Here is a 27,721-nt window from a genome sequence, read left to right as displayed (position 1 = left end):
TCTGGGTTAGACCTTCACTGCGGGCAAAAGCTAATTATAGCAGAAGTGGCCTGATGGTTTTTGTCTTTAAATTGTGGACAAGTTAGGTCCCAAAGAACAGGCTTCCCGCGGAACAATTCAACTTTGACCTCTCCATCTCACTCAAAAGATTTTCCATGACAAATAAATTACAAAACAAAACACACCTCGCACGAAACGATGCTTTCGCTCTCGCTGGCTGGCTGTCACTGGCGTGATGGTGGCGGGAGGGCGAGCGGGGGAAACTCACAAGCGTTTTTCGAAATGTTACCAACATTTGTTGGTAACATGTGTTTGCAAGCCCGGTGTAAACGCAGATTAACCCTTAGCTGGTGAGGTAGATTTTTTGGCACGTAACTGGTGAGGTGGGTTGAGACAAACCCCGAACAAAAAAATGTCCTCACAAAGGAATGGTTTTGAATATATTTCAAAAAATAAAATAATGAATGAAGTTGATTTTAAGTAACATAACTACATCACTTATTTAGACAAAACATTACAGAAATTTCTTTCAAAATGCAAAATGAAAAGCAAAAAAAAAAAAAAAAAAAAAAAAAAATGCACACCTTCACATGTTTTAAATTTTTGTTGCTCATAAAGAAGGAAAAATCCAAATTCTTACACAATATTGATTATTAGGACATAGATGCAAATAATAAAAAAAAATCTACAATCAGATTACACTGATGCATTTTTCATGCAGTTTATATTGCACAAAAAATGTTACGTAAGTGGTGAGATGGGGTTTAGTCCACCCCACTCTGTATATGCAACAATATTTCACCGGACTGTTTACACAGGTCAACACAACCTCAGCCTCGCACAGCTGCTAGAGAACTGACTGACAGGTACTCAGCATTCCAGGTATCAGTTAAGGGTTAAGACCTCTTCGATTGTTGACTTGTCACCGCCTTCTAATCAACCGGCTCCGGGTACAATTTTCGGTAGAGGCACGTAGTGTCTCAGACAACACTTCAACTGTATCAGTCCCGATTCGTGACCTCGTGCTGGGCGGAAGCTGGGATTTTACACAGCTGCTTGTGGACGTATTACTTGTTATAACGGTCAAATCTTGAGTAAAAGGTAATTGATCTAATTGCCCGTTATTAAGAATTAATTACAATAGGTAATATTAAAATCCGTCGCGAATAAAGATGTCTAGCAACTGCTTTAGCCAATGCAAGCTTTCTCAACCACCGTTTTTCGCCCGAATTCTTATTTACATGCATTCATATGGAGAATAGCAGGAAAAGAGGAACTAATTGGATGAGATTTTAACCAGCGGAAGACTACATCATGAAAGTACAGATTCCAGAATTTCAGCATAATCAGAACAGAACTACGGGAGTAATAAATTATTAAAGATCCATCGCTGGATACAATGCAAGACGGCATCCCGTTGGGAGAGACCTCGTTGGACGTGCCAGACACAATAGCAGAGGAGTTAGACTAATCTCGGCACGAGGGGCTGCTAGCAGAGGTCAAAGAACGGCCTTAGCATTGACCAGGATAGGAGGACAACGGTCAAAGCACCAAAAACAATAAATAGGCACCTAAACACACGTTCACCACGTTCAAATCTTGCATAAAATGGATTTTTGAGGATAGCCAGGACACAGTTTTGCCAAGAAACGACACCGGAGTGTGAGCTAAGCGCGACCTAGCTCCGAATCGCGATCAGACCCGAGAACTGAATTTGTCTTTTGACTCGAGTGATTGCTTAAAGCCATGGAGTAGAGCAAAGTAGACCCAGGGGTCGTTTCCCCCTCGGCGTCAACGTATCCGTGTACATGCGTGTGGTTATGTGAGAATAACACCACACACGTCCACCTGTGTCAATCGTCCGGAGCAACGTCCTAAGTTAGTAGAAGTTAATAACAATTGATAGCAAAGTTAATACCGAAGTGCATAACAGTCAATACCAAAGTTAATAACATTTGATATCCATGTGTGTCCATGTGAAACCGAGAATGGCTCATTACGTATGTTCGTCTCAACGCCCAAGCCACGTATCTCTACGTACGAGTGACAGCGAAGGACCGACCTACAACTGCGCTAGTTTTCGTATGGAGTCGACAGTGTACGAGTACCGTCATGGACGTGCCAACGAAGTGAACGAGTGAAGCCAGGATCCGATGATGTCATATGGAACTGCCGAGTGATCCACTTTCGCCTACCAGGATAACCGTGAAGTACAACACCGGAGTGTGGACACCTTCCAAAACTGTAGGTCCACTTTCACCCTACCCAGGTCAGAGGGAATGCAGCGAAGATAAGATCCAACCATGTGTGTGTGTGTGAGAGAGAGAGAGATGACACCAATCTACCCCGAATCCGCGTAAATCATTGCATAACTTAAATCAGTGCTATGACATAACTACACATCCTTATTATGGCGGACAAAATCAACGTTATAGATCAAAGTATATGTTAACAGCCCAAACAATAGTTCATTGAAATATATTTGTACCTCCAGAAACGATAAAAGGGTTCGCACAAAGAACAATTAATCGCATTACACTTAATACCCTAAACAGTAAATTGTAAAAGGCAATGCAGTCAAGAAACCATATGAGTATCGACAAAGTATTAATTAATTTAATATTTGTAATTGTAATATTGTCCCAATATGCCATGGAATGTGTGTATGAATGAAAGAGGGCATGATGTACTGTTCATTTATCTGTGTTTTAATATATGTGTATATTCTGAACCACCGTAGTACTATGTCACGTCATTTCAGGTGCTTGAAAACAAATCCTCGTAGGTTATTCTTAGTAGCTCCGACTGTAGGCACTTATCCTGACCGTTTTATATTTCATGTAATGGTTTAATTAGTGACAGGTGTGTCACGATGAGCGATTCTATGTTGTTTTGTTGTTTGATTTTGCATGCAAAAGAGTCGTCTAACATACTTTTTTAAAATACTGTAGGAAGGAATATGTTATTTAATGTAAGAGATTAAAGAACGTGAATGGAAAGAAGAAGGGTCGAAGAAAATAAGGCCAAACCAGAAATTTCAAAAGTGTGGCAGTGAAAACGTTAAGTTAAAGGGGAAATTTTATTCTCAGCGCTTTTCTACGAAACTGAATTAAGAGTGAACGTTATGTGAAACCGTACTGCATGCCGAACCTCCTCCAGTGGTGTAGTGGTAACGCTCTCGTTCTATGATCAAGGGGTCCCGGATTTGAGCCCCATTGGAGCTACATTGTACAGTGTCTCTCAAAAGTTTTAGGACAACGACATTTTAAACTAGGCAACGCATTTTCGCAACTACCAATATTCTAGTTTTTCTTCATAACTTCGAAAATTATTTCTCGAAGATATCTGCTATACTACAAGAAAGCAAGTCAAAATTAAAGTAAAAGGTCGACTACATGTATACCCAACGACATTTACAATATTGGAGGGACAGAATACTTAAAAATTGTTGTTCCAATCGAAGGTAAGGGCGTGGTATAGTGGTTAGAGTTCTCGATTGGGCTGCCAACGGTCCCAGGTTCGATCCTCCATACTAGGTGTTCTTTTTTTTAATTCTCCTTGTTTTATAAACAAGAGCATGGTAACATTATTTGTAATAGCAGTGTATAGTGGCTACATTGTTCTGCATATGGAATTTATAAAATAATAAATGAATTGACACACATTAAAAGGGATATTTTCATGTATAAGATCGTGAATTATGATACTCTAACGATAATTGTGTACTGCTTCAAAGACATTGACAAATATTTATGAAATAACTATTTATATTTGTGGCAATTCAGGACATACTAATTTTACCCCTTTCCCACACGAGTTCAAGGCAAGGATACTTCCGCAAATATCGATTGAAAAGTTTTCATCATGTGCAATTCTCCATTAAATGTTTTCGCCGAGTCGTACTACCTTCGTTTTCTTTGTTACAAACAAGTATTGTTTGCACATTACATGTAGGAGGAGAGTTGCATCTACATTTCACATTGGTCAGCTCCTTCTACTTACTTCTAGGAGCGAAAGCTTGTAGGGTAGTGTTTACCGTCCAGGACTGTCAATCTGATGGTCGTAGGTTCAAACCCTTCCGGTGGCAGAAAATTTTCGTAAGTTTTAGACCTATCCCATTGTGTTCATTGTCCACGCCGTGTGGAACGGAATGATTCAGTTTGGAATTAAGGATGGGGGGAGGGGAAATATTAAATTGCAAAGTCTCCATTTCAACGAACCGAGAAGTGGACAAAAATTGGATAATTCTTATAAATATTCAAATTACATTCATGTTTTTAGTGGTATAATCGCAGGTAAAATCAAAGATCTTACATGGAAGATTTTACCTTGCTCTGAACTAAGTCAAAAGGCATTTCGAACCGATCTAATACATTTCAAAATGTTATTGAATGTTTCATGTCGATAATTTGACCAATGTATCAATTCTTGACGCTGGTACGATATTTTCTGCAACTAACTCTTCTCTTCAGTCCCTTCTGTTCTTCTCTTCTCGTTCTCCTCTCCCCTCCTTCTGCTCGCTCTGCTTTTATCTCATATCGCCTTCCCTACTTTTCTCGCATCTTATCTCCATCCCACTCATCTCCACCTCGTATCTCTTCTCCTGTCTTAGATTTCCGACTCCACTGCACTCTTCTCCTCTTCTTTTCGTTATTCTCTTTTTCTCTCCTTTACTTTTCTCTCCACTCTCCTCTTCTTTTCGTTCTTCTCTTTTTCTCTCCTTTACTTTACTCTCCACTCTCCTCTTCTCTCATCTTTGCTCCATTTTCCTCATCTCTCCTAGAATCTTTTTCCATTTTCCTCACTACATCTCCTCTCCTCGTCTATCCTCTCTTTCTTCTCTCCTCTACTTTTCCTCTTCTCCTTTCGCTCTCTCTTTTTCCTCTCCTTTGTCACTTTTCGTTTTCTCTCACGTCTTTGTTTTTCTTTCTTTCGCGTATTTTATAAATATCTATTGTGCATGTGGCAACCCTGAAATTGAGCCTAACTCTACACGCAACCCACCAACGCTTTGTGTAAATTGGGTTGCCTAGTTTAAATTGTCGTTGTCCTAAAACTTTTGAGAGACACTGTACAGCGGTTAGGATCCTATGTTTAACTCCAGTTCAAGTCCCGATTAGCTTACCTGAGCATAAAGCGGACTTCGACTTCGACAAACTTTTGTACCTCATGCATTCGCTGTTTGAATCAATAAAACTGCTTTGGTTAAGCTTTATGGTGACTACAAAAAAAAGTAACATTGTCTAAACTTGGTAAAAGTAAAGTGCTCCCTTATGCTTTGCACAACGCCATGAAGGCGTATAGGAGGTGTGGAGTTACGGCCCCACACTTTCTTGATCTCGGCCGAAGGTGGGGGTGATGTGATCAGCACAGCGCCCCTGGTCGCCTTTACCCCCACAAAGTTTCCTCCAGGTACCCACTTTATACGACGCTGGGTGGGCGCCGGAGCCGCTTGAACAGAGCTCTGCATCACTCTTCAACATATTCAATTTTTATCTAGCTGACATTAATTTCCTTGCCAGGCAGTTGATTTTTTTACACATTTTGCCGGCCTTAACTATACATAAGCTAGATAATGAATACGTGCTGTTACATCACTATCCTCATACCGTCTTTTTGCCGATTCATGTAATAAAAATATATTAAATAATACTATTAATTCATTAAATGTAATTATAATTTTTTTAATTTAAACATTATTATTATTATGAGACATTTGGTTCGGACCCCTCCAACTATATTTCTAGGTACGTGCCTGGAAATGAACTGTTTCTCGGAAGTCACGTGGTTTTTGATTAGATTGGTTTTGTTATTGCAGTGGATGAAGAACAGGGCCAGGATGATCAATTAACTGTTTGTTTGGAGGTGGGGCATCAGGTTTTCATCTAGCCGCGTAACTAGAAACAATTATCGGGAGTAGCATTTATCCTTCCACAATGAAATATGATCCCCAAGTTAGGAGCTGATGTTTCGTAACGAAATAATTCCTCCCCGCAGCCATGGTCATTGTTTTCTCAGAAGGCGTGTGTTATTTCGAGCAGAAAATGAGTTCGTCGAAATGAGACAGAAGCGCCTCGCTGTCACGCTCTGCACTACTTTGTTTCCTCGCGTCAAATGGGAGAGGCCTTTCTGTGTCTTTTAGGGGAGGGGTCGTCGCAAACATTCATCCCCGTCATTGTAGCCGTCATGGAGAGACTCCGAAACAGTGTTACCAACCCTATGATGATGATCCTAAACAATTTGAGCTTCGTTGGCACCTAGCACCCTGTGTTCAGGCATGTATCTAGAAATATATTTCGCGGGGGAGGGAGTCCGAACCAAGTGTCTCATAATAACAATAATAATTGTTTAAATTAAAATATTTATATTGAATTAATTAAACATGTATATGATATTGTATTTTATTAAATTAGTAGTAAGAAGACGGTATAAGAATAGACAGTGGCGTCGCGTGCGGTTCGCATACGAGTGTTCACAATAATGTTTTTGTACTGAATGCAGATTTACTCCCTCCCTTGTAACTTCATCTTCAATTGAAAAAGTGAGAATAACAGTTCAATTTATTTTCAGCAATTTTCCCCCAAATTCACGCTATATTTGAAGTAATACAAGAAGGACATAGGGAAAATTGCCCTTCTGCCCCTCAAAATCCGCCAGGTGTAGCGAATTCTCGCTAAAATTTGCAACGAAGTAGCACAGACATTTTCGAGTCCCCCTAGACATGCCTTGAATATGCTGCACTCTGGTGCCGAATTCAAGAAGTATTTCCGCTTGCCTCAGTGTTCGCACAGCGAAGTGAACATCTTCTGGGTATAGTGGCCAACAGCCCATTAGCTGTCAGCTCTATGCAACACACATAGCAATTGTGTTCAACGCCCTCCGTGAAACACCGTGGGAGTCAGTGTTACCGACTATCTAGAGGAGTTATCGACGTGAAGGTAGTCGTGTCAGAGTAAATTGTGTGTATATATTCGTACATGAAACATAGATTTTTTCGAATAAATATACGTATGTGTGTGTGTACATTTAATATGTACGTAATTTAAGACATATACATGAGTGTTCATGTGCTCATGCGAACGCGACGCGCCTGAGAATAGATATAACAGCACGTATTCATTATCTAATGTAATTAATGTAAATTATATAAAGAATTGAATATTTATTCAATAAAAAAATATTAGACACATTTGAGGAAAAGTAAAGTTCATGATTAATATTTTATTCATATTATTATAAATAGTAGCGTGCATAAACCTTCTTCGTTACTTTTATTCAACGAGATGAACCCAATATAATCCTTGCCCTCTAATAAGTTCGGCGGAAATAACCATGGACTAAACAACGACACCTCCTGGACCCCCTAAATACGTACTTGCCTGTGTTTGGCATAATGCGAAAATCTAGCATAATTTGCAAACTTTCTTCTCTGGGACGGAGAAATTCACTTCAAAGGACGATATTTTGAGGTATTAAAAATAAAATTATATCCACATCTCATTTTCGGTCCAGGGGCATGCTTTCCTAACCACACCCTCTTCTCTTCCTCTTTTCTATATTCTTCCCAGTTTATCTCCCAGGAACATTTCATGGCAAGAAATCGGTAGAAAGTTGTAAATAATAACAAATGTTCCGCTTTGAAGTATACAAATCAACTCAAACTTCCTCTAGTTATGTTGAATTCATCTTAAAAAAGTAGATTCATAACTTAAAATTACAATCATCCGAAAAATAATTATAATAATAACTTACTGTTACTAACTATCAATACTAGTAATAATTCAAATGTATCTGCATTTAGCATAATTTCGCAGATTAAACAGTACTTTTCCTTACCGGAGGTTGACAACGCTGCTCCGAATGTGGCGTGCAAGCAGTATGTCACAACACACAACACAGGCTCGACGTGAAAGCCACTTCACGCTGATTAGAGGAGCATATTTTTACATGGGTCAACCAAGGCCCTACCATAGGTACAGGTACGACAGACTGGAAAGTAAATCGTTGATTGTGGTGCAAGAATTCTATAATCTGTGGTAAGATTCAACGGTTGATTGGTAAGAATAGGCCACAGATTATTCAACGGTTCCCCCGTGACATTGTTTGTACACATGTTTTAATTAATTCTTTCTTTCTGTTTCGGTAGTTTTACGTCGCTTTTCTAGCTCTGGTTAATCGCGACGATGCCAATGAATGTTGAACTCATGGCCGTATATAAAGGAAGCATCTAACTAATTCAAACCCTCCGCATTGGCTTAGCAAATAGTTTTACATTGTAATTTTAATTATAGAATCAATTAAAACAACATCTCATGGATACACGAGTGTATTTTAATATCCAGTAGGTGTTTTAAAAATAAAAGCTTAGCTGTAACAAAGTTTAATACTAAAATTATATTGTTAAGGTTAATACAACTAATGAACGTACATGAAGTCGATATTCACATCAAAATTGTTAATAGAAAATGCGATTGTCTATAATTAAAAGTTCTTAGTAATAACGATAAATATATAATAATAACACTTAAATTATAACTATTATACTATTCTTGGGCTGCTGTAAGTTGAACCGAGTGGCGGCAATTAGGGGGAGGGGGTGAGTGAGGCAGTTGCCTCTCCCATTTCTTGCCACTTTTGCCCCTCCCCCTCCAGTTTTGGCACTTTCCCCCTCCCCCCGTTTTCGAACCTAATCGCTGCCACTGTTTGAAGCCCATTCATTTCTGATTGAACCCCATTAATTACTCATTGAACTTGTGTAATGGAAGAAGCTTCGGAGCTCGTTACACTGATCAGCACTCAGGCCGGTATATTCTAAACGCATTGTATTATGTACAGTCAACGAAGTTAGTAATAAGATGTGTTTTATACAGCGTATATTGATACAATTGTAGGTTGTCGATTGTATCTTCTGCAAATATGCTGTATAAAGAAACAAACTGCCGGAGCACAAAGGGAGGTGAGTGTACAGTGGGATCCACTAGTATTGCTCTGCAAATTGTCCATGACTATTTTCATTAATTTTTCTCTTACATCCTATGTGTATTTAAGCGATGGATTTTTATGTATGCTTGTGCAGAAGTTGTCAACAGCTTGTTTTGAGTTTTCTTTTAATTCTTGAAGCTCTTATTGGGTCAAATAAAGTGCACGAACATGGTGATGGACAATTTGCACGGCAATACTCATGGATCCCACTGTACAGCGAACCTGTATGTTCAATCTTCCTCCACATCCAAGTGACTATATTTTTCAAAAATGAAGAAACATTGCTTGAATTTCCAATCATTTCTTTCCCGTAAAATCTGTTACGTTATTTGTTCATCCATGTCGATGACAACAATCAGCGCCGTTTGTAGGTCGATTGTTTATTTACAATATATTTGTTTTCAGCCCATTGGCGTCCGGAAGGGAGGGGCAAGGGGGGGACGTGGCTCCCCTGGAAAATGAAAGTCAACCAAAAATTATGTATTTCACACATTTTAGCCACAATAATATGTGTTAATTATTGCATTAACACCATAAATTCAAATTTAAGCTATGTTTTTTTTAGGGAACTACACTCTTTTTGGGGAAATGTGACTTGTCCCCCCTGGAAAAAAAATATCTTCCTTGCCCCTCCCTGGAAAAAATCCTGCGGACGTCCATGTTTGAGCCTATGGCCTCCTACACGAATGATAATATGCGAAGTGGTAAAGTTATAAGATAAGTTCCCCGTGCACATAGCACCGTGCCATGAAGGCACATTTAGGGGATGTGGGTGCAGGACCCCACTTATTCTCGTGATAGGCGTGCGCACGGGGACGTGCACAAATGTGTGGACGTGCTCGCAATGTCTGCTTTCTTTGGAGCTTGTCAAGTTCAGAGACGTAGCTAGGAGTCGGCGGGAGTTGGCCCTGGACGCCGAACATCTAAATGAAAAAAAAATGTAAAACAGAATGCCATGGCGCTCCATGAAAATTTTTGCGCCATATTAAATCAATATGCAAAAATTTGGATCTGAATATTTTCTCGCTCGCTTCGCTCGCAATTTGTTGTCTGTAATGCATTGTAAATTACCAGTGAGAGAAGTAACTGCTGCTAAACGGTTTTCTCTTAAATGCATGAAATATTGTTTGAAGGAAAAGTAGCGCACATTTGAGAGACAATTTATATGATTTTTGCTGTTGACTTGTTATGGGGCGGATAAATTGATTATGTATGTATTATATATCTATGTATTATATATATATATGGGGTACATATATATACACACATCCATCGATGCAATCCATCGATGCAATCAAACTTAAACAGTGAGAATCAGAGAGTCTGCGCACGCCTATGATTCTCGTTCTTTGCCATTTTCGAGCCATTGTAATCAGCACCACGCTCCGACCGGCTCTCCCGCCAGGTACGCATTGATATGAGGCTGGATGAACTCCAGAGCCGCTTTATGCGGGGACAAGGTCGGAAAAAATCCCCCGCGTGGCAGTCAGACCCCTATGCGGTAGTATTTCCCGACAAACACAAACATTCATGACCTAACCGGGATGCGAACCCTGGACCCCTGGCGTCGCGACGCGTCGTAGCCCGCTGAGCTAACCACTACGCCACGGACGCCGACTACTAGACCAATCTCTAAATATGCAAAGTGAGGAAAAATTGAAAGTTCCTTTGAAATGTCTAACCGAAGGGAATTTTATCAAATGGCACGTTAAATTTGTGGCAATTATCGACGCTCATGTATCGAACGAGAGAGGATACGATGTTTGGCAAGAATATGTGAGGGAGTCCTGGTTCGATCTTATTCAAGCTCCAGTTTTTCTTCTTTATAGCTTTTCTACCTCTTTCTGTGCATCATTCCACGCGGAATTTATTTTTTTCCTTATTTACTTCTTCTTTTGGATGGCGAAGTTAAGGCACAAGCCTTTTCTTACACTTAACCATCTCTACTTCACATTTTACAAATTTAGTTGAAATATCTAACAGTTTGCGAAATATAAAACATCAAAATACCAAAGAACATAAAAAAACACAGGAAGAGAAAAAGCACACAAAAATAAATAAGAAAAAACACAAAAATACACACTGTAAGAAACGTAAAAAATGCACGTACAGCATGAACACACACATAACAAAAATGCTTAAAATTCAGAAAAGTCGGTCGGTGTTTGTCCTACAAATTTAGATCAAGAAAGTTCATTTTATTGTCTTTCCTTGTTTTCAGTAGTGGTAAGTTGCCTCCAGAAGATGCTTTCTTAATTTTGATTTGAAATTGCCGAGAGAAGAAGAGTTTCTTACGTCATTAGGGAGGTCGTGGAGGCAGTGACACTGAAGGAATTTCCGTAAAACGCTGTCTTGTGGGAGGGGATGGTGAGCAGAGGGTTGTTTCGTGAACGGGTAGCAAAGATGTGTGCTGCGCTTAGGGGTTGAAATCGTGAAAGTAGGTAGCGGGGTTCTCTTGAATGCACTATTTTGTAGACCGTGGAAGCGACGGCGTGTTGAAAAGGTCGAACCAGCCTAGCTCTCTACCCAGGATCGACGGAACACACTATGATCAAGTGTAAGGACAAGTAGGCAGTTTCTAACTGGGAAACAATTTTATGGTGCAATTTAGTTATTTCTTTATCACACAAGTCTTGTAACATTTATTGTAACATTTATTGGCATTTATTGTCAAAGCGCGACGAGCGAACAGGCTGCTATCGTAGCATGTGCGCGTACATTACAGGGAAACAGGATAAGTTTTTGCAGTTGTCTCATGCTGACTTTGTAAACACACCGTCTTGTTTATTTTTGTCTGTAAGAGCAAGTGTTTTTGAAGCCTTGGTTCTGGAGGATGAAGTGACCTTGGAAAATACGCTCGACTATTGCCGATCAAGCGTGTACGTCCCATCGATGCACTGCCGTCCTCCGTGACGTAGTGGTTAGCACAGGGGTTTCGCTGGTTCCAATAACGGCCTTGGCATGGGCGTTCTTTATGAATGTCCCTTCACCCATTTCATCATATCATCACTCATCCATAGTCTTTAGGGCGTCGACTACCATGCGAGAGACCCGAGTTCGATACCCGGCAGGTGAAAATCGGGATATTTTCCACCTGTTCAAGCTGCTCCGGCGCTCACCCAGCGTCGTATAAAGTGGGTACCTGGAGGAAACTCTGGGGGGTAAAGGCGGCCAGCGGCGGGGTGCTGATCACATCACTCCAACGATCGGTCGTGATCAAGAAAGTGTGGGGCCCAACTCCACCACACCCCCTATACGCGTTCATGCAAGCACAGAGGAGCACTTTACCTTTTTATCACTCGTCGCGTCTAGACAAAAGTGGCAGAAAAGCGACGTTAAATAACGAAAAAATTAACCATCGATGTACTCACGAGAACATTACACTAATATTGTTCACGGACTGAACTTTCGCTTTAATTTCTGAATGGGTGGGTGAAGCATTAATTTCGTTATACATATATTTTTTCGACAAATCCATACAATTTACTACATATACAATCATTGATGTGTTGTTTTAAGTCCACTTTATGCACAGTAAGGCTAATCGGGACTGGACCTACAGTTTAAAGTGGGATCCGAACCACTATGTGCCTCCACCGGGAATCGAACCCGGGACCCCTTGATTACAAGGCGACGACGCTACCACTGCGCCATCGGGGAGGCCTCACATATACAATCATGAGCGTTGCGAAAGGGAGCGGATCGACCCGTTCGATTCCCCTCACACCCCCGGGTCATTTCAAATTAGGAATAAACCAAAAACGTCATTGTTGATAGTCATGGGTGCCCATCCCCCCCAAGGCATGTAGCACTCCCCCCAAAAGGTAGAACATTCGCCCCCCCCTTTTATGCCGAATTATTTACTCACATTTTTTGGTCAGACAAAATTTGCGGAACGTAATACACGCATATTTAAACAATATATGTTTAGTTTAGATACTTTAGGCTCCCTTGCATGTTTGCTAACATAAAACGTACAAAACTGCTCAGGCTCACTGCTATTTTTATTGTGTATAATAAACATAACTAAAAATGAATAACAAGACCATCAAACGAAACGATCCCTCCATTTTTGTGTGGTATAAAATTTTGTCCCCCCCAAAAAATTCTCATGAGGCACGCGCGTCATGAAACCTCCTGTGGGCACCCCTGAAATTTATTGGTGCTGAGGTAGAATAACCAAAGGCATATGTACACACACAAATAATACACAAACACACACACAGTTCCCTCATTTGTTTACGAAGCTCTTGTAGCGGCTGAAGGAAACTGCTTGCCGTAAATTAATGCTACTGAGGCAGAATATATAGATCATTGTAAGAACTTTTTTAAAAAAATCGTCCTTGTTTGTTTTAATTCTGGTTTGAAGAATACACTGTTTCCATTTAATTGGTGTGGATTCACTTTTAAAATAATGATTTTTTACAACTGTTGACTAACCGTAACAGTGAAGTACCGTGAGCTTGTACAGAATTTTCCATCGGGGTTGGTTGTAAGGGTTTTTAGGAGACTCCAAGAGTAAATCTAACACTGAAATGGGCGTTTGTGAAAAATATGGAAGGTGTTGGCATTATCTGGGAAGTGTACTCAATCCTGGAAGCATCGGTAACGCGCTCTGCCACCAAGGTGGCTAGCCAGTAAGGCTTGGATTTGATATAAATATAAGCAAATCATCAAATTAGGCGAGAGTATTTCTTGCTAACGCCAAAAATTTCGTTTAAAAATTCAAGGTATAGTCGACGCGCTAGCTACGTTAACGAGCGGCTGGCTTTGAAGTCGATGGAGCGCGCCCACCAACTCCAACAATGTGACTGACGACCACAATGACAGCTGCGCCCATTGGCTCAAGGACTCTACGTGGAGTAGACGAGGACAATAACAGCTGCGCCCATTGGCTGAAGGTTCAGTGTCATTGGACGAAAACAACTCGCTCACTATTTATAACCACCACGTTTCTGGAGACCGTTTTCTTTGTTCTTCGACGTTAACGAAGCAAACGCGTGGACTATAAAAGAAGCTTATTACAAAAATACGAAGTACTTTCATTATTTCCGGGAGAGAAAATGGGCTCTGGACCGTAAATATACGGTCCAGGAACCCTTTTCCCGGATCAATTTAAATTCGGTTCGGGAACAATTTTTCCAGATCAATTTAAATTCGGTCAAGGAAACTTTATTAAATGAAACAATACGCAACTTGTACAGAATATAAATTGTGCGAGAAAGATTGTTCCTGTCCCGCAGCGAAACCCAAAACCCATTAGAATTTATGGGCTCTTGGACCTTTACCAACCCTGCGTTTAACTTCGTAATATAACGATAAAGACACTGAAGGTCATGGCAAAGCGTCTTTAAAGAAATATGATTTTGCTAAGTATGGTTTAATTTCTTGGGTGTTCCCATAAAGAAAAAAAAACACTAGTCACTTGGGAAGAATCCTGCTGTCCCTCCCCCACCATCTTTTCTCACGATGAAGAGAGAGTGATTCAGCGTTAATGTCTTCGTTCAAGGTCGACAGATGTAAGATCTTTGCTGAAGCACAAATCATGTGAAGAAAATAGTGTCAGTGTTTTCAATCGTGCACAGCGTGTACGTAATCAACATACACCATGGGCACGGGAGACAATATTTCAGGGTACTGTGTACAGTTTTAGTGGCATTTTTAGAGCCTATTTAGTTATTTTATCTCAGGGCCGGTCAAGCTGACGTATTTGTAAAAAATAATACTCTCATATACATGGGCGTCCCGAAGGAGGGGCAAAGGGGGCCACGCACCCCCTTGAAAAATGAATGTGTACCTAAAAATTATATAATTCACACATAATTTCATTTCAAACACAGTAATATATGTTAATTATTATAAATTCGTTGAAGGAATATGATAATTTCAGACTGAAACAGTGTTTTTTGAGGGGGGCATCACTATTCTGGAGGAAAATATGTCCTTTGCCCCCCTGGAAAAAAAATCCTGCGGATATCCATGCTCATGTACACTGCAGAACGAACTGCGTCACTGTACCGTTGAATCAGGGCCTCCCGGTGGTGTAGTGGTATCGTTGTCGCATTGTAATCAAGGGGTCCTGGGGTCGATACCCAGTGGAGGCACATGATGGTTCGGCTCACACTTCAGACTGCAGGGGCCCGACCCTGTGGCCGAGTGGTTAGCACATCGCGCTGCGACGCCAAGGGTCCCGGGTTCGAATCCCGGTCGGGCTTGGTTGTTTGTGAATGTCCATTCATCAATTTCATCATTTCATCACTCATCCCCATCTTCGCAAATTAGCCAAGAGGCACAAAACGCGAAGTAAAATAAACTAAATCAATCAATCAGACTGCAGGGCTAGTCCCGATAAGCATAAAGTTGCGTTAAAACAACACAACGTTGTTAAAAGTAGTGTGTGCGAGGCAGGAGGCTACGTCGGTCGCGTTCGTGTAGTAATGAGCCGTCGTGATCTGATTCCTAAGTAACAGTGAGCGTCGAATCGTTCATTCTGATCTTCCCGATTAGCCAAAAGTTTAAGAAAAGCGACGCTAAATAACATAAAACACACACACGACATATCTTATGCTTCTGCATTAGAGAAGAGCCTCATAGTTTTGTCCAGAAGACGTCACACTTACGACTCTTGTTTGTACAGTGCATACTATAAAGTTTGTAGTTTTCCATCGGAAAGAAATGTCAACAGCAACCGTGAATTTGTGCCACTTGCTCGCAGCGTCGAATCGAAGTCCTGAGGGGCTAAACGTTACCAGGGGCGCGTCAAGTATCTGAGCGATGCTCGCTAAGCAAAAGTTTCGCTCGTTGAGCAGACAGATCAGTTACATGACGCTGTGAGCTCACTGATCAAAACATCAGTGCCTTTGAGTAAACTGTGATGTATGTGGCTGCGTCGAGTGGACAAGATTTCGGTGTTTGAAAAGCTGTTAATTATGGAAACAGTTTATGTGGTCAAAACTGTCGAAATTTTTATTTTCACACCCTTACACAACTTTTCAAAACTACGGTATATATTTGGAATAAATCAAAACTTTCATTTTAATACAATAAAAAACTGGAATGTTATATTACCTTCTGTTACTCGAACATCCTCTGTATTTACACTATATCGCAAGCCGTTCATCATAAATATTTCCTTATTGGCCATCCTCATACAGTTTTCCTCTTCTTCCCTTTGCCTCACGAGTAGTATTGCCCACGGGACGAGACGGGACAGGCTTTTAAAAATTAGAGACGAGACGAGATTGATCATGTGTCCCGAGACAAACGAATATTTTCGAGACGAGACAGCATTTCCACGAGACGAGACAGGCTACTACTCACGAGATCGAAACGCAAAAAGGCTATATTCTGTGGCTCAAACATGTGGTGAGCAGGGTTCAAGTACGCTCAGGGATCAAGTAAGCAGCGCTCGCTGAGCAACGCTTATTTGGCCGTCAAGTAGCTGAGCGATCACATTGCCCGCTGAGCGCTCAGATACTTGACGCACCCCAAGAAGAGTTGTTGGTCTTTGTTTGATTGAGTTGCTGTCCACTTTATGCGCAGTAAGGCTAATCGGGACTGGACCTACCGATTAAATTGAGAACCGAACCACTATGTGCCTCCACCGAGTATCGAACCAGAGACCCCTTGATTACAAGGCGACGACGCTACCACTGCGTTGGTCTTTGTGTCCTCTACACCTTGCATATTGGACTGTCCCCTTTCCTGCGGGACGAGAATTACCTAAAATGGATTGGAGCAGCGACTTTCTCTACGCGTGCTGCCAAGAGATGTCGCTTTCCACGCACGGAATGTGCGGATTTCGTTGCCTGGGGCGTAAGTGTTGGGGTCAACAGATTACACCCAGCATTTCAGCACTATGCTTTCCTCTGAAATCTAGTTCTTCGCAGTACAATACAGATATATGCAGGACGGTTCAAAGTTTACATATTCATAGGGAAGCTCCAGGAAATATTCAAGATGCATTTTTAGTATTTGACCTTAGCTTTCTTGAAACAAGGTATTTACTTTTATCTCCATCAAAACGTCTACACTACTTTCATGCATATTGCAATTTCCGGCTATTCACAGTTAAGGCTCGGCTGAACCTTTGGCTGAAGCCAGGGCAGCTTTTATCGAATTTTCTCCTTCTATAGAAAAACTGCTACGATATTCCAAAATTTAAAGAATTACATGTACTTAGAATCTTCGTGTGGTGTGCTTTCAATAGTTTAATAGATTTAAGCATCTAAAATGGGTCACTTTGGTGTGAAATGTCCTCTTGAATGCCTTTACAGCTCTCTCCATACCTAGCCACTTTGGCGAGGCCAGGCATTCTAGGTTCGAATTCTGGCTAAGGCAATGACGTTTCATTGTCTTTGATTCTCATTTACACCGATCTGCTAAAAATATTTAGGGGTAATGCAAGATAAAGTACACAGACAGCAGGACACCATACTGAAAAAAGTTCTATTGGATTTTTTTACATGGATCCTTTTGGTGGCCTCGTTAACCGAGAGGTTATCGAGCGCGCTATGACGCTAAGGGACTAGGTTTGAATCCTGAGCAAAGCATGGCTGTTTTTGTCCTGTCATTCACCTTCATCGTCACGATTAGCCTAGATATAGAAAAGCGACGAAAATTACCAAGTTTGATTGTATTATGTTATTTTAAGTAGCTTTTCTTCCACTATTGGCTAATCGTGACGATGAGTGAAGATATGATGAAGGGACAGTCACACCAATGTCTAGTTACTGACTCGAACCCAAGATCCCATGGCGTCGAAGCGCACTGTGCTAACCACCCCGCCACGAAGGTCGGCACCAGGTTTAAACTGTAGGTCCAGTCCCGATTAGCCTTACTGTGCATAAAGTGGACTTAAAACACCAAATCAACCAACCAATCTAAGCTACACTTGCGATTTCTTAAAATTAAAGAAAACATAGTACTTTAAATAGAAATCAAACTGACTTCCATGCTTTGGAAATTAAAGTATCTTTTGCAAAAATAGTGTACGGGGCTGGAATAGTTAGTTGTTATTGTATCGTTATCATAATTCCTCCCATTGGCACGGTAAACGAAACGATCAGATATGAGGAGTATAGTGAATAACTAAAGACAACAAAAACCTATTTTCTCAAAGGGTTTAGGGGTAGAAGGGCCTCCCCAATAGCGTAGTGATAACGTCATCGGTTTGTAATCCAGGGGTTCCGGAATCGATACCCGGCTGAGGCATATTGCACAGTGCTTCGGATCCCACTTTAAACTGTAGGTCCAGTCCCGATTAGCCTATCATGAGCGTAACGTGGGCTTAAATCAGACAGACCATGCGAGTCTTAAAAAAATATTAAGCGTAATAGTATATTGAATAAAGTAGCAGTTGGGAGCTATCGCTCTCCCCGTGGATCTGCTCCTGTTTTGAGTTCACATGCAAATTCAGCAATAGTATTGTACTTACCGGACAGGATGCACAGGCCATCAGGCATCTTGGGTCCTGCAAGCTGATTGGAGGCGAGGGCAATGTAGGCAACGAAGAGGCTCGCGGTGTGTGCCATGAGGTTCTTCCCGTGGAGGTTTCTCATCTCCGGAAGCAGCGCGTGGACGAGAAAAGTGGCCAGGAGGAACACGGCGCCGAAGATGAAAAGAGCAGAGTAGAGCTTGTAGTGCAGAAGTTCTTCGGCGCCGGCGGGAAAGCAGATGATGAGCAATGGCTGCAGAGTGTCGTTGGTCGAAGCCCAGCAGTAGTCGTTGGAGGGGATGGGGTCCTGGTATTCTGTGGCTTTCAAGCTTCCAGTCTCTGAGAACGCATTCCCGTCGCTCCAGTTGAGGACGTATCGCTTCTTCGGGTCGCAGCGCGGCATCTGGTGAAGGTAGAAGAGCTTCTTAGAGCTTTTGGTACGAAAATCCTCCGTGTACACCGGCAGCTCCCTGGCGATGTTTCGGTTGGTTTTCACGCACTTTCTGGCCTTGTAGTCGAAGATTTTGGTGTCGTCGGCGCAACATACGCGGACGCAACCCACGGTCTGGCACGGACAGAGGATCGCGACGTACGTCGTGGAGTTATGGTGCACCCTGTCGACGCAGAACGACGACGGCGGGAAAACGTTGTCGTCGGCGTCGAACAGAGTCCCGTTGTCGAAGATCCTGAACTGCTCTTTCTTCAAGACGTCGCTGTGGAAAAGCGGCTCTCCATCCTCAGGGTCGCAGGGCCTGCGACCGTACGTTATGTTGATTGGAAACAGTTCTCGCCCGAAGCCTTCCAGGTCCGGCATCCACGAACTCTCGGGGACGTCGGCGTCCACGCATTTCGGTTTCCGGACGATTTTGTGCAGACGCTGCCCTTCCGGACAACACTTGTTAATGCTGATTCCTGCGACGCACGACACAATACACGCAAACGTCAGCAAGGATTCGGACACCATGATGGAGACTGGAACGGACCCCTTTCTCCCGAGAACGTATCCTTGACTGACTTACGGCGAGCGGTTGCCCAGCTGACTGAGGCCCGCGGCGAATCAGCGTTGCCAACTTTCAAATCAGGAAAAGTACTAATCGCTTCTTGTGCAACTTTTGGCTAATTTGCGAAGATGAGGATGAGTGATGATATGACGAAATTGATGAATGGACACTCACAAACATCCTAGCCCAGGTTGGGATTCGAACTCGAAGCCCCTGCTGTCCTAGTGCGATGTGCTATTAATTATATATTTATTAATATATTATGATCATTTTTCGGATGACGTAGGTTTTAAGTCCAATTTGTGCATCTATTTTTTTGTAAGTTATGAACGCGTGTTATTGATGTTTTACGCTAGTTAAACAATATTGGGAACCCCCTTATTAAATTAATTACAATGGTTTAACCAATGAAATGGATTCAATACAACACTTGAAAAAGTTTGAGAAAATTCGACGATAGGAAACGCTCGCTTGTTTTATTTGAGAGTTCTGACCCCAACTTTCTCGTGAGCTAAATAAGGAAAGAAGAGGGTGGACCAGGGTGTGGCTGGAAAAAAAAAACTTGCCGCTGGGTCGGCATGCTACCTTTTGTTTGAAACATGTCCGCACAAATATCTCCGATTTTTTTAAAAATATATATATTTTTTTCAAAATATATTCCTTTCAGTTCAATTTATCTGTCTCCCAGGGACCCGCATTTGCAGATGATGACTATATAGGTGCCGAGAAAGCTCAAATTGTTCCAGGGTTAGCACTATTATGCTGGGGTTGGCACCACTGCGGCGGAGTTTGGTTTCTCAGTGCGCGCGCTGGAGCCAATGTCACGCAGGAAAATCCCACGTTTTATTCCTCGCTAATTATCTCCCTCCGGCCAAAACTTGTTAGTGGAATGCCACGGGACCTACGTGTCATTTGGGTGACTAATTCCCTTCTTATCTGCTCTATAAGTAGAAATCAATGAACCATGTCGTTTTGTGTACGGAAGTGGACACGTTTTCCTGTTCTCCATTCACGTTGGAATCAGCTTCCGGCGCTTGTTTGGCTCACACGCCTAGGCTACCGGAAAACTAAAGTCCAGCATTCGATTGCAGTCCTTAGGCGTAACTTGAGACCTAACCGGGGGTTGGGGGGGATAGAATTTGTAGCTTACCTTTGGGGAGGTCAGAATAGAACTTGGAACTTTAATTTGAGGATGGGTGGGGGGTCAAAAAGTTTTCAAGCCCACCATTCAGGACAATTTAATAAATAACTGTTATATGTGCATAATCATAAAAAGTATTCGTTACTTCGCTCCTCAGATTCCAGGAGGCTAACAAGAGTAAATTTTTATGAATCTCAAAATGTTGGGGGTAAATGCCCCCTTGCCCTCGTCTATGCTTACAGTGGCGTCAACTTATAGTTAGACACATGTAAAAAACATGTGTATTTATTCATTACACACACACACACACACACACATATTCATGTTACCTTCATTTTCTACTGTGAAACTTCTCATAATTATGTGTAATTTACACAGTTCTCCTGCGAACTGTATTGATTGTATATTTGTAAATTAGCACCGCTTTTTCTGGAACTTTTGGCGACGGTGAGGATGAGTGATGATTGGATTGAAATGGATGAAAGAACACCAATGGCCGGGACTCGAACCCAGGAACGTCAGTGCCGAGATCAAAAGTCGACCACTCAACGCACTCGGCCAGCTGGCCGACAATCCTGGCAGACTGTAAGCCTTCTCCCTCCTTTTTTTGATCAACTCAACCTACGCATCTGCCAGTCGCCAGAGCATCTTTAGCCTGAAGTGCAATGCGAGGAAGAGAGAGAGGCAGGTAGCTTGCTTTTAAAAGAACGCAACCTACGATGCGGCCGTGATTAAAACATGATGTATTGCTGCTTAAATTCAATGATGAGGCACGCACAGGCAAAAATGAGTCACACACTGCTTGACGCTTACTTCAGCGGGCGACAATTGTCCAATGTTTACAAGTTGTGACCGAAGCATTAGAGACACAACAACTTAACGAGCCAACATATCTTTACGATTTAAGTTATAAGTCTACGATAACTCCTTGTGTAAGCAAGCACGTTTCTCAGAATGCCGTCAGAGCTATAGAAAAGGACTTTTAGACATGTTCCTAGTTTAGTTCTGGACTTCCCATTTCGGTGACGACGCAAGAGGGGAAGAGGCGATCCTTATCCTCCCCTCCACAAACAGACAAGAAAAAACCTTGAAATTAACGAGCTTCTACCCATTATTAAGGACAATGTCGAAAACGTCAGCGCTTGGAGGTTATTGAGAATTGAAGCGAACAAAATCTTCAGCGGTTCGTACTTAACCCTTGACCGGTAAGACCCTCCAGGCGACCAGGGAAGGTTTGTAGAAATGTTGCGAGCAGTTAACATTATGATTAATAACTCGCGGAGCAACAGCCCTTGGGGGCCAAGGCCTACCTACGAACTGCCACCCTCACCCCCACATGCCTCAGCAGAGGGAGATCATTCAACCATTTGCGGGGTGATGTGTGGTCAGCACGACGAACCTCCAATCTGTTGTTGCTGGTTGCCGTGACGGGTTTAATCTACTCATTCTTAGCTCCCCAATTTTCTCACGAGGGTGGGTGGCCACCGCTCCCATACACAGGCCGAAATCTCAGGAGAAAAGTTGTTGCGCTTACTCCAAGGAGAATCGAACCTGCGCGCGTCCAGTAACCGGAGACCAAAAACCTGATGATTAGATCGAACGGCCACGGCATACATACAGGGGATGGTCAAAAATATGGAAACACCACGACATCGGAATGGGTGCTATCGACGAAATTTTTCCACTTGAAATCGGACGAGGTGCGACATTCTTTTGTTTTGTGCTGTGAGATAGGACCCTGTTGGACTGATAGGAATCGACAGTTGCATTGTAGATGGCGTGCAGTGCAGTTGATCCTGAATCATGTCCGAGCTGAGAGTGTTTCAAAGAGAGTAAATTGTTGGCGCCCGCCTTGCAGGGACCTCTGTTACCAAAGTAGCGATATTATTTGGCGTATTGAGAGGGACTCTATCCAAGATCATGATGTCATAATAGTTATCACCACCCTATTTCATAGCTGTACGATAGACTTGGCAACGCTACATCACATGCTCTGACGTCACGCTACGTAATATCGAGGTCTCGTGTCCGAGCCAGGAGAATCGCTCGACCACTTGGTCTCGGGTGGCGAATCTACACACTCACACTGGAGAAAGTTCTACTGCAGTTAAGTATTTCAATTAAACTTTGAATTAATCAATAAAACAATCCGCTTTAGTCTACTTATCGGCCATTAGGGCTAAAATTAGCCTTCTTAAACTGGGGGTTTATTATTATTTTTTCTTAAATTAAACTTCCATAGTTTTTGTATGGCTGATAATATTATGTGTCTTAATGTAAATAATTAATATCGCCCTATTTCAACATATACAGGAGGGAGAACACTCAATTTAGGTGCCAAGAAGTCAAGGTTATTTACTGGTTGTTTCCATGAACTTTAGTGGTGTTAGAATTCTTGTTAATAGTAATTACTATTTATTGTTAATGCTTTGATTGTAATAAACATGAAATTGAAAAGATGCCTTTGCTTGTAATTTACAATTACTGGATATGGTATATTCCTCTCACTACTAGGAACGTAATTGTATGGCTCTAGGAACATGGGGGGCCGCCCAGTCTAACTATTCAGTGCGTGGTACGATGTTCGCATGTAATTTGCTTCCTATATAGAGGCAAAATACGTGGTGATGTCATATAGTGTGTCCGGAAAGACATCATCAGATAAACACTTGCTTGGATGAAAATGTACACTGAGTGACAGAGACAGGACACAGGAAGACTGTGACCATGTTTTGCATGAAGAATGGCGCAAGATCCCATTATCCACCATCCAGGACTTGTATTTGTCCATTCCTCGGAGACAGCAGGTCGATTTGGAAGCTAAAGGCGGTCCTGCAACTTATTAGCTACAGCGTTCCGACTTTTCTTCGCAGGTGTTTCCATATTTTTGTCCATCCCCTGTATATTATTAATATTATATAATCTCTAAGATTCGAGGTAAAGAACTGATTTAAAAATTAAATATGTTCAAATCCGAGAACTTTTCTAACGATGGCGCCCACCCAGCGTCGAATAACATGGGTACCTGGGGGAAACCCTGGGGGGTAAAGGCGGTCAGGGGCGTGATGCTGATCACATCACCCCCACTCACGACCGGATCAAGAAAGTGTGGGGCGTTACCCCCACACCCCCTATACGCCTTCATGGCGTGGTGGTATGCACAGGGAAGCACTTTACCTTTTTTTATATGTTCCACAGCTTCCTGTGGGCGATATTTTTTTTATTAATCTTAGTTTTGAAAGGTTAGAAACGCTGTCATATATTATAGTTAACTAAATTCTCGGACGACATCAAGACTTTCCTTCCGAGGCCGAAAACGAGACCAGCGTTTCCAAATCGATACGTGCAAGTCTCGTCTCGGTTCCACCTCTATACAAAAATATTTTCTTTTGATCAGTCACGGACACATCTAGGTTGTAAGAGTCTCATTGAGAATTGATTAATGGACACTCACAAACATCCATGCCCAGGCCGGGATTCAAACCCAGAACCCCCTGGCGTCATAGCACCATGTGCTAACCACTCCACCACGGGGGGCGGCTAGTTCCATTGTTGTGTTAAGAGGGTTATTGATAACTGTATATCATGGATTGAATTTATAGTTTGTTACGAGGGCGGAAAAGGGCGATAAGGACTTGGATTTATTATTATACTGTTAATAGGAGTATTATAATAAAAAGGGTGATTATACTGCGTTACAAGGTTTCCCTTTCCTGGAAAGTTACAGTTGTTCTTGAAAGCTCAATTCAAATACGCAGACAGGTTTTATATACCAGGCTCCAATTTTGATACAAACCCGAAATTTGATTTTTCCCCAAAATGTTTTCATAAAGGAGAAAAACTATATTAATTTAATTGTATTCTACTGTTCATGTGACCTATTTTCGAAATTAATTCTCTGTGATCAATCAGAAAATGTGAATATACAGTTTAATTGTCGCCACTAAGAAATCCCTGGCGTTGTAATCAAGGGGTCGATACTCGGTGGAGATACAAAGTGTCTCGGATTCTACTTTAAACTGTAGATCCAGTCCAGATTAGCCTTACTGTGCATAAAGTTGACTTAAAGCACCAACTAAGAACCCCCTCCTCTCACAATAGATGACAATTTGTAATATTGTTGGAAAAAGAGGAAAATGTGAGATCGTTTGTGAAATTCTTCTATATGTAGTCGGCAACACTATGTAACATGCAGAACATGTGACTGTCAACATGAAATAGCCATTGTGAACTACACTGCTTTATTTCACACCTTGGTTTTGAGGTACAGTAAAACCTCGTTAATCCGGACTAATAGGGAGTGGGGATAAGTTGACCGTTTTAACAAAAGTCCGGATTAACTGAGATAACACAGAAGAACAGTAGAAAGTGCATTAAAGCTCCGTTTATAGCAACAAAACACGTTTAGTATGGTGTATTTAAAGGGCATAGGCCTAAATACACTATACAGTACAATAAAATGGAAAGCAGTATTGTACATACAATCCAGTACGTACATAAGCGATACCTATATTCTGCTTTTTTAAAAATATTTTTTGCCGTTTGCATGTCCGGCTTATTGGGGTCCGTATTAAGGAGGTTATACTGTAGTGACAGAATGCTTTCTCAAGGTTCATCGTGAAGGTTCACTGTGATGCATCTGCTATTCTAAGAAACTTTCTAGTGACAGTTTCAGTGTAAAAGTGCAGACATTCTTACAAGCCATTACTTTCGTGTCTTCCCGTTTTGCCGAAACCCGTTTCGCTGAATGTCCCAGAGGCACATTATATCAGATTCCCACCTAAGTAAAATTTTGGCGAAAGGGGAATTCTGGTTTCGCCAAATATTTAGAAGGGAGTGAATTTACCCTCAGCTGGGAAATCCCATGTTTTTAAACAAGTAGAAAGTTCATAAAAAGTTTCATAAAAGTTTCTTGCGGAACTGGAGAAAGCATTAGACAGAGTGAATTGGATACAACTTATAGAGATAATGAAAGAATTGGTGTTAGATTGAAAAGAGAAGAGACTCATAAACAGGGAACGGATTTATATATACGTAAAGACGTACATATTTATGTATGAAGCTGAAATCAGTTATGTTTTGCATTACGTTTGTGCATCATGGCATGTAGACTCGTAAAATGCAGTTTTCATTTTCCATATTTTGACATATATTAGGTTTTGGCTCATATTTACATATTTTTGTCACTTTTACATATTATTTCCATATTTCAGAACATTTCTCAACATATCCTCCATATTCGACAATAACTACATGTTGGGTGAATTTCTTGCAAATAATTTACTCTTATTACTTTGTGCGATATTGAATGCAGTTTTAGTCAATAGAAATCTATTTTAAAAGACAACAGAAGGAAATTCAATTACGAACACGTACAACAAAATTTTGTTATTAATTGATTTGGAAACAAAAAATAAAAACACATTTTGTGTTGCTTTCCAATTAATGTCTACGTAAGTATACTGTATCTTATTTATGCAGCTTGCGTAGGGACTTATATTATTTAAAAGGTATTTTTTTACAATTTTAAGTCCATACTTAACTCCATATTTTAGTGAAAATAACTAAATATTTACTTACATATTTAGCACAATTTTAGTACATATAAATCCGTTCCCTGCTCATAAATAATCTGTACACGAAACAATGAGTGAAATGGAGAGTAGAAGAAATGACAGAGGGAAATTAAATTAGAGGACAAGAACGCTGTCGATCCCTTCGAAGAATTGGTAAAGACTTTTCTCCAGAATACCGGGAAGTTCAACCGTCTCTCTTTTTGTTTTTAATTTTGGTTACATTATTTTCTAATTTAGAGGTGGCATTTTACAGTTTGCATTGAATATATTGACCTGGTTCGGCTTGCGAGTTCTGGGTTTATAGTAGGGATGGCCAGATCCGGATCCCAAATTTTTTCGGATCCAGAACTTTCGGATCCGGATCCGTTTTGCCATCCCACATGCGCTTCTTTGGAAAGTAAGAATGTGCTTATAACATATTGTTACTTGCTAATATACATATACATACATACATACATACATACATACATACATACATACATACATACATACATATATATATATATATATATATATATATATATATATATATATATAGTATATAGTGTGTGTGCGCGCGCGCGTGCGCGATTTGTAGTTAATTAATACACTTACAAGGGAGGTCTAAGTCTCCCCCTCCGATTTCCATGAAACTTGGCAGGTGTATAGAGGGGCCCAAAGGAAGAAATACGTATCTTTGTGTTTCAGCTAAAAAAAACTGTTTTAGGGGGCAAAACCATCCTTAAATGTCAAGATGAAGACAAATTGACGCAGTGATCTGACTCCTGTGTGCCACTGCGATTTCCATGAAATTTGGCAGGTGTATGGAGGGGCCCAAAGGAAGAAGTACGTGATTTTGTGTTTCAGCTAAAAAACTGTTTTAGGGGGCAACCCCCCCTCAAATGTCAAGATGAGGAGAGATTGAAGTGGGGATCTGACCCCGAAACCACGTAAATATGTCATAGGAAGAAACAGGGGGCATAGGGCCCCTCTATACACCTGTCAAATTTCATGGAAATCGGAGGGCGACACAGAGGTCAGATGATCCCCACGTCAATTTGTCCTCATCTTGACATTTGAGGTGGGGTTAGCCCCTTAAACCAGTTTTTTAGCTGAAACAAACAAACACGTATTTCTTCCTTTGGGCCTCTCTATACACCTGCGAAGTTTCATGAAAATCGGAGGGGGACATAGGGGTCAAATGCCCACTTAAATTTGTCCTCATATTGACATTTGAGGGGGTTTGCCCCCTAAAACAGTTTTTTAGCCGAAACAAAAAAACAGGGCCTCCCCGATGGCGCAGTGGTAGCGTCTTTGCCTTGTAATCAAGGGGTCCCGGGTTCGATACCCGGTGGAGGCACATAGTGGTTCGGATCCCACTTTAAACTGTAGGTCCAGTCCCGATTAGCTTTACTGTGCATAAAGTGGACTTAAAATACTAAATCAAACCAAGAAACAAAAAAACACGTATTTCATCCTTTGGGTCCCTTTATACACCTGCCAAGTTTCATGGAAATCGGAGGGGGACACTTAGATAACCTCCCTTGTTAGTCTTACACTTTGTAATTATATAACACTGCATATATTATAATGTTTTATTTTAAAT

The 27,721-nt window shown here is 41.3% G+C and overlaps 1 protein-coding gene across 2 annotated transcripts in view; it reads right to left on the bottom strand.

Annotated features, from left to right (window-relative positions):
* The window catches only part of LOC146002529 (G-protein coupled receptor Mth2-like), a 119,598-nt gene that overhangs the window by 78,389 nt on the left and 13,488 nt on the right, over window positions 1-27,721 (bottom strand). The window contains exon 1 of one of the 2 annotated variants that reach the window (XM_083140442.1): window positions 18,419-19,417. The exons of the other annotated variant lie outside the window; for it this stretch is intronic. Within the exon in view, the coding sequence (XP_082996568.1) occupies window positions 18,419-19,382 (964 nt within the window). The 5' untranslated portion in view covers window positions 19,383-19,417. Of the gene's footprint in view, window positions 1-18,418; window positions 19,418-27,721 lie in introns of those variants that run through there. 2 annotated transcript variants of the gene reach the window in all.

The sequence above is a fragment of the Lepisma saccharinum genome, chromosome 18 (assembly GCF_977018435.1).
Source record: "Lepisma saccharinum chromosome 18, izLepSacc3.1, whole genome shotgun sequence".
Classification (NCBI taxonomy): domain Eukaryota; kingdom Metazoa; phylum Arthropoda; class Insecta; order Zygentoma; family Lepismatidae; genus Lepisma; species Lepisma saccharinum.
Note: the sequence above shows the minus strand (reverse complement) of the source record. Positions and strands in the feature narration are given on the sequence as shown.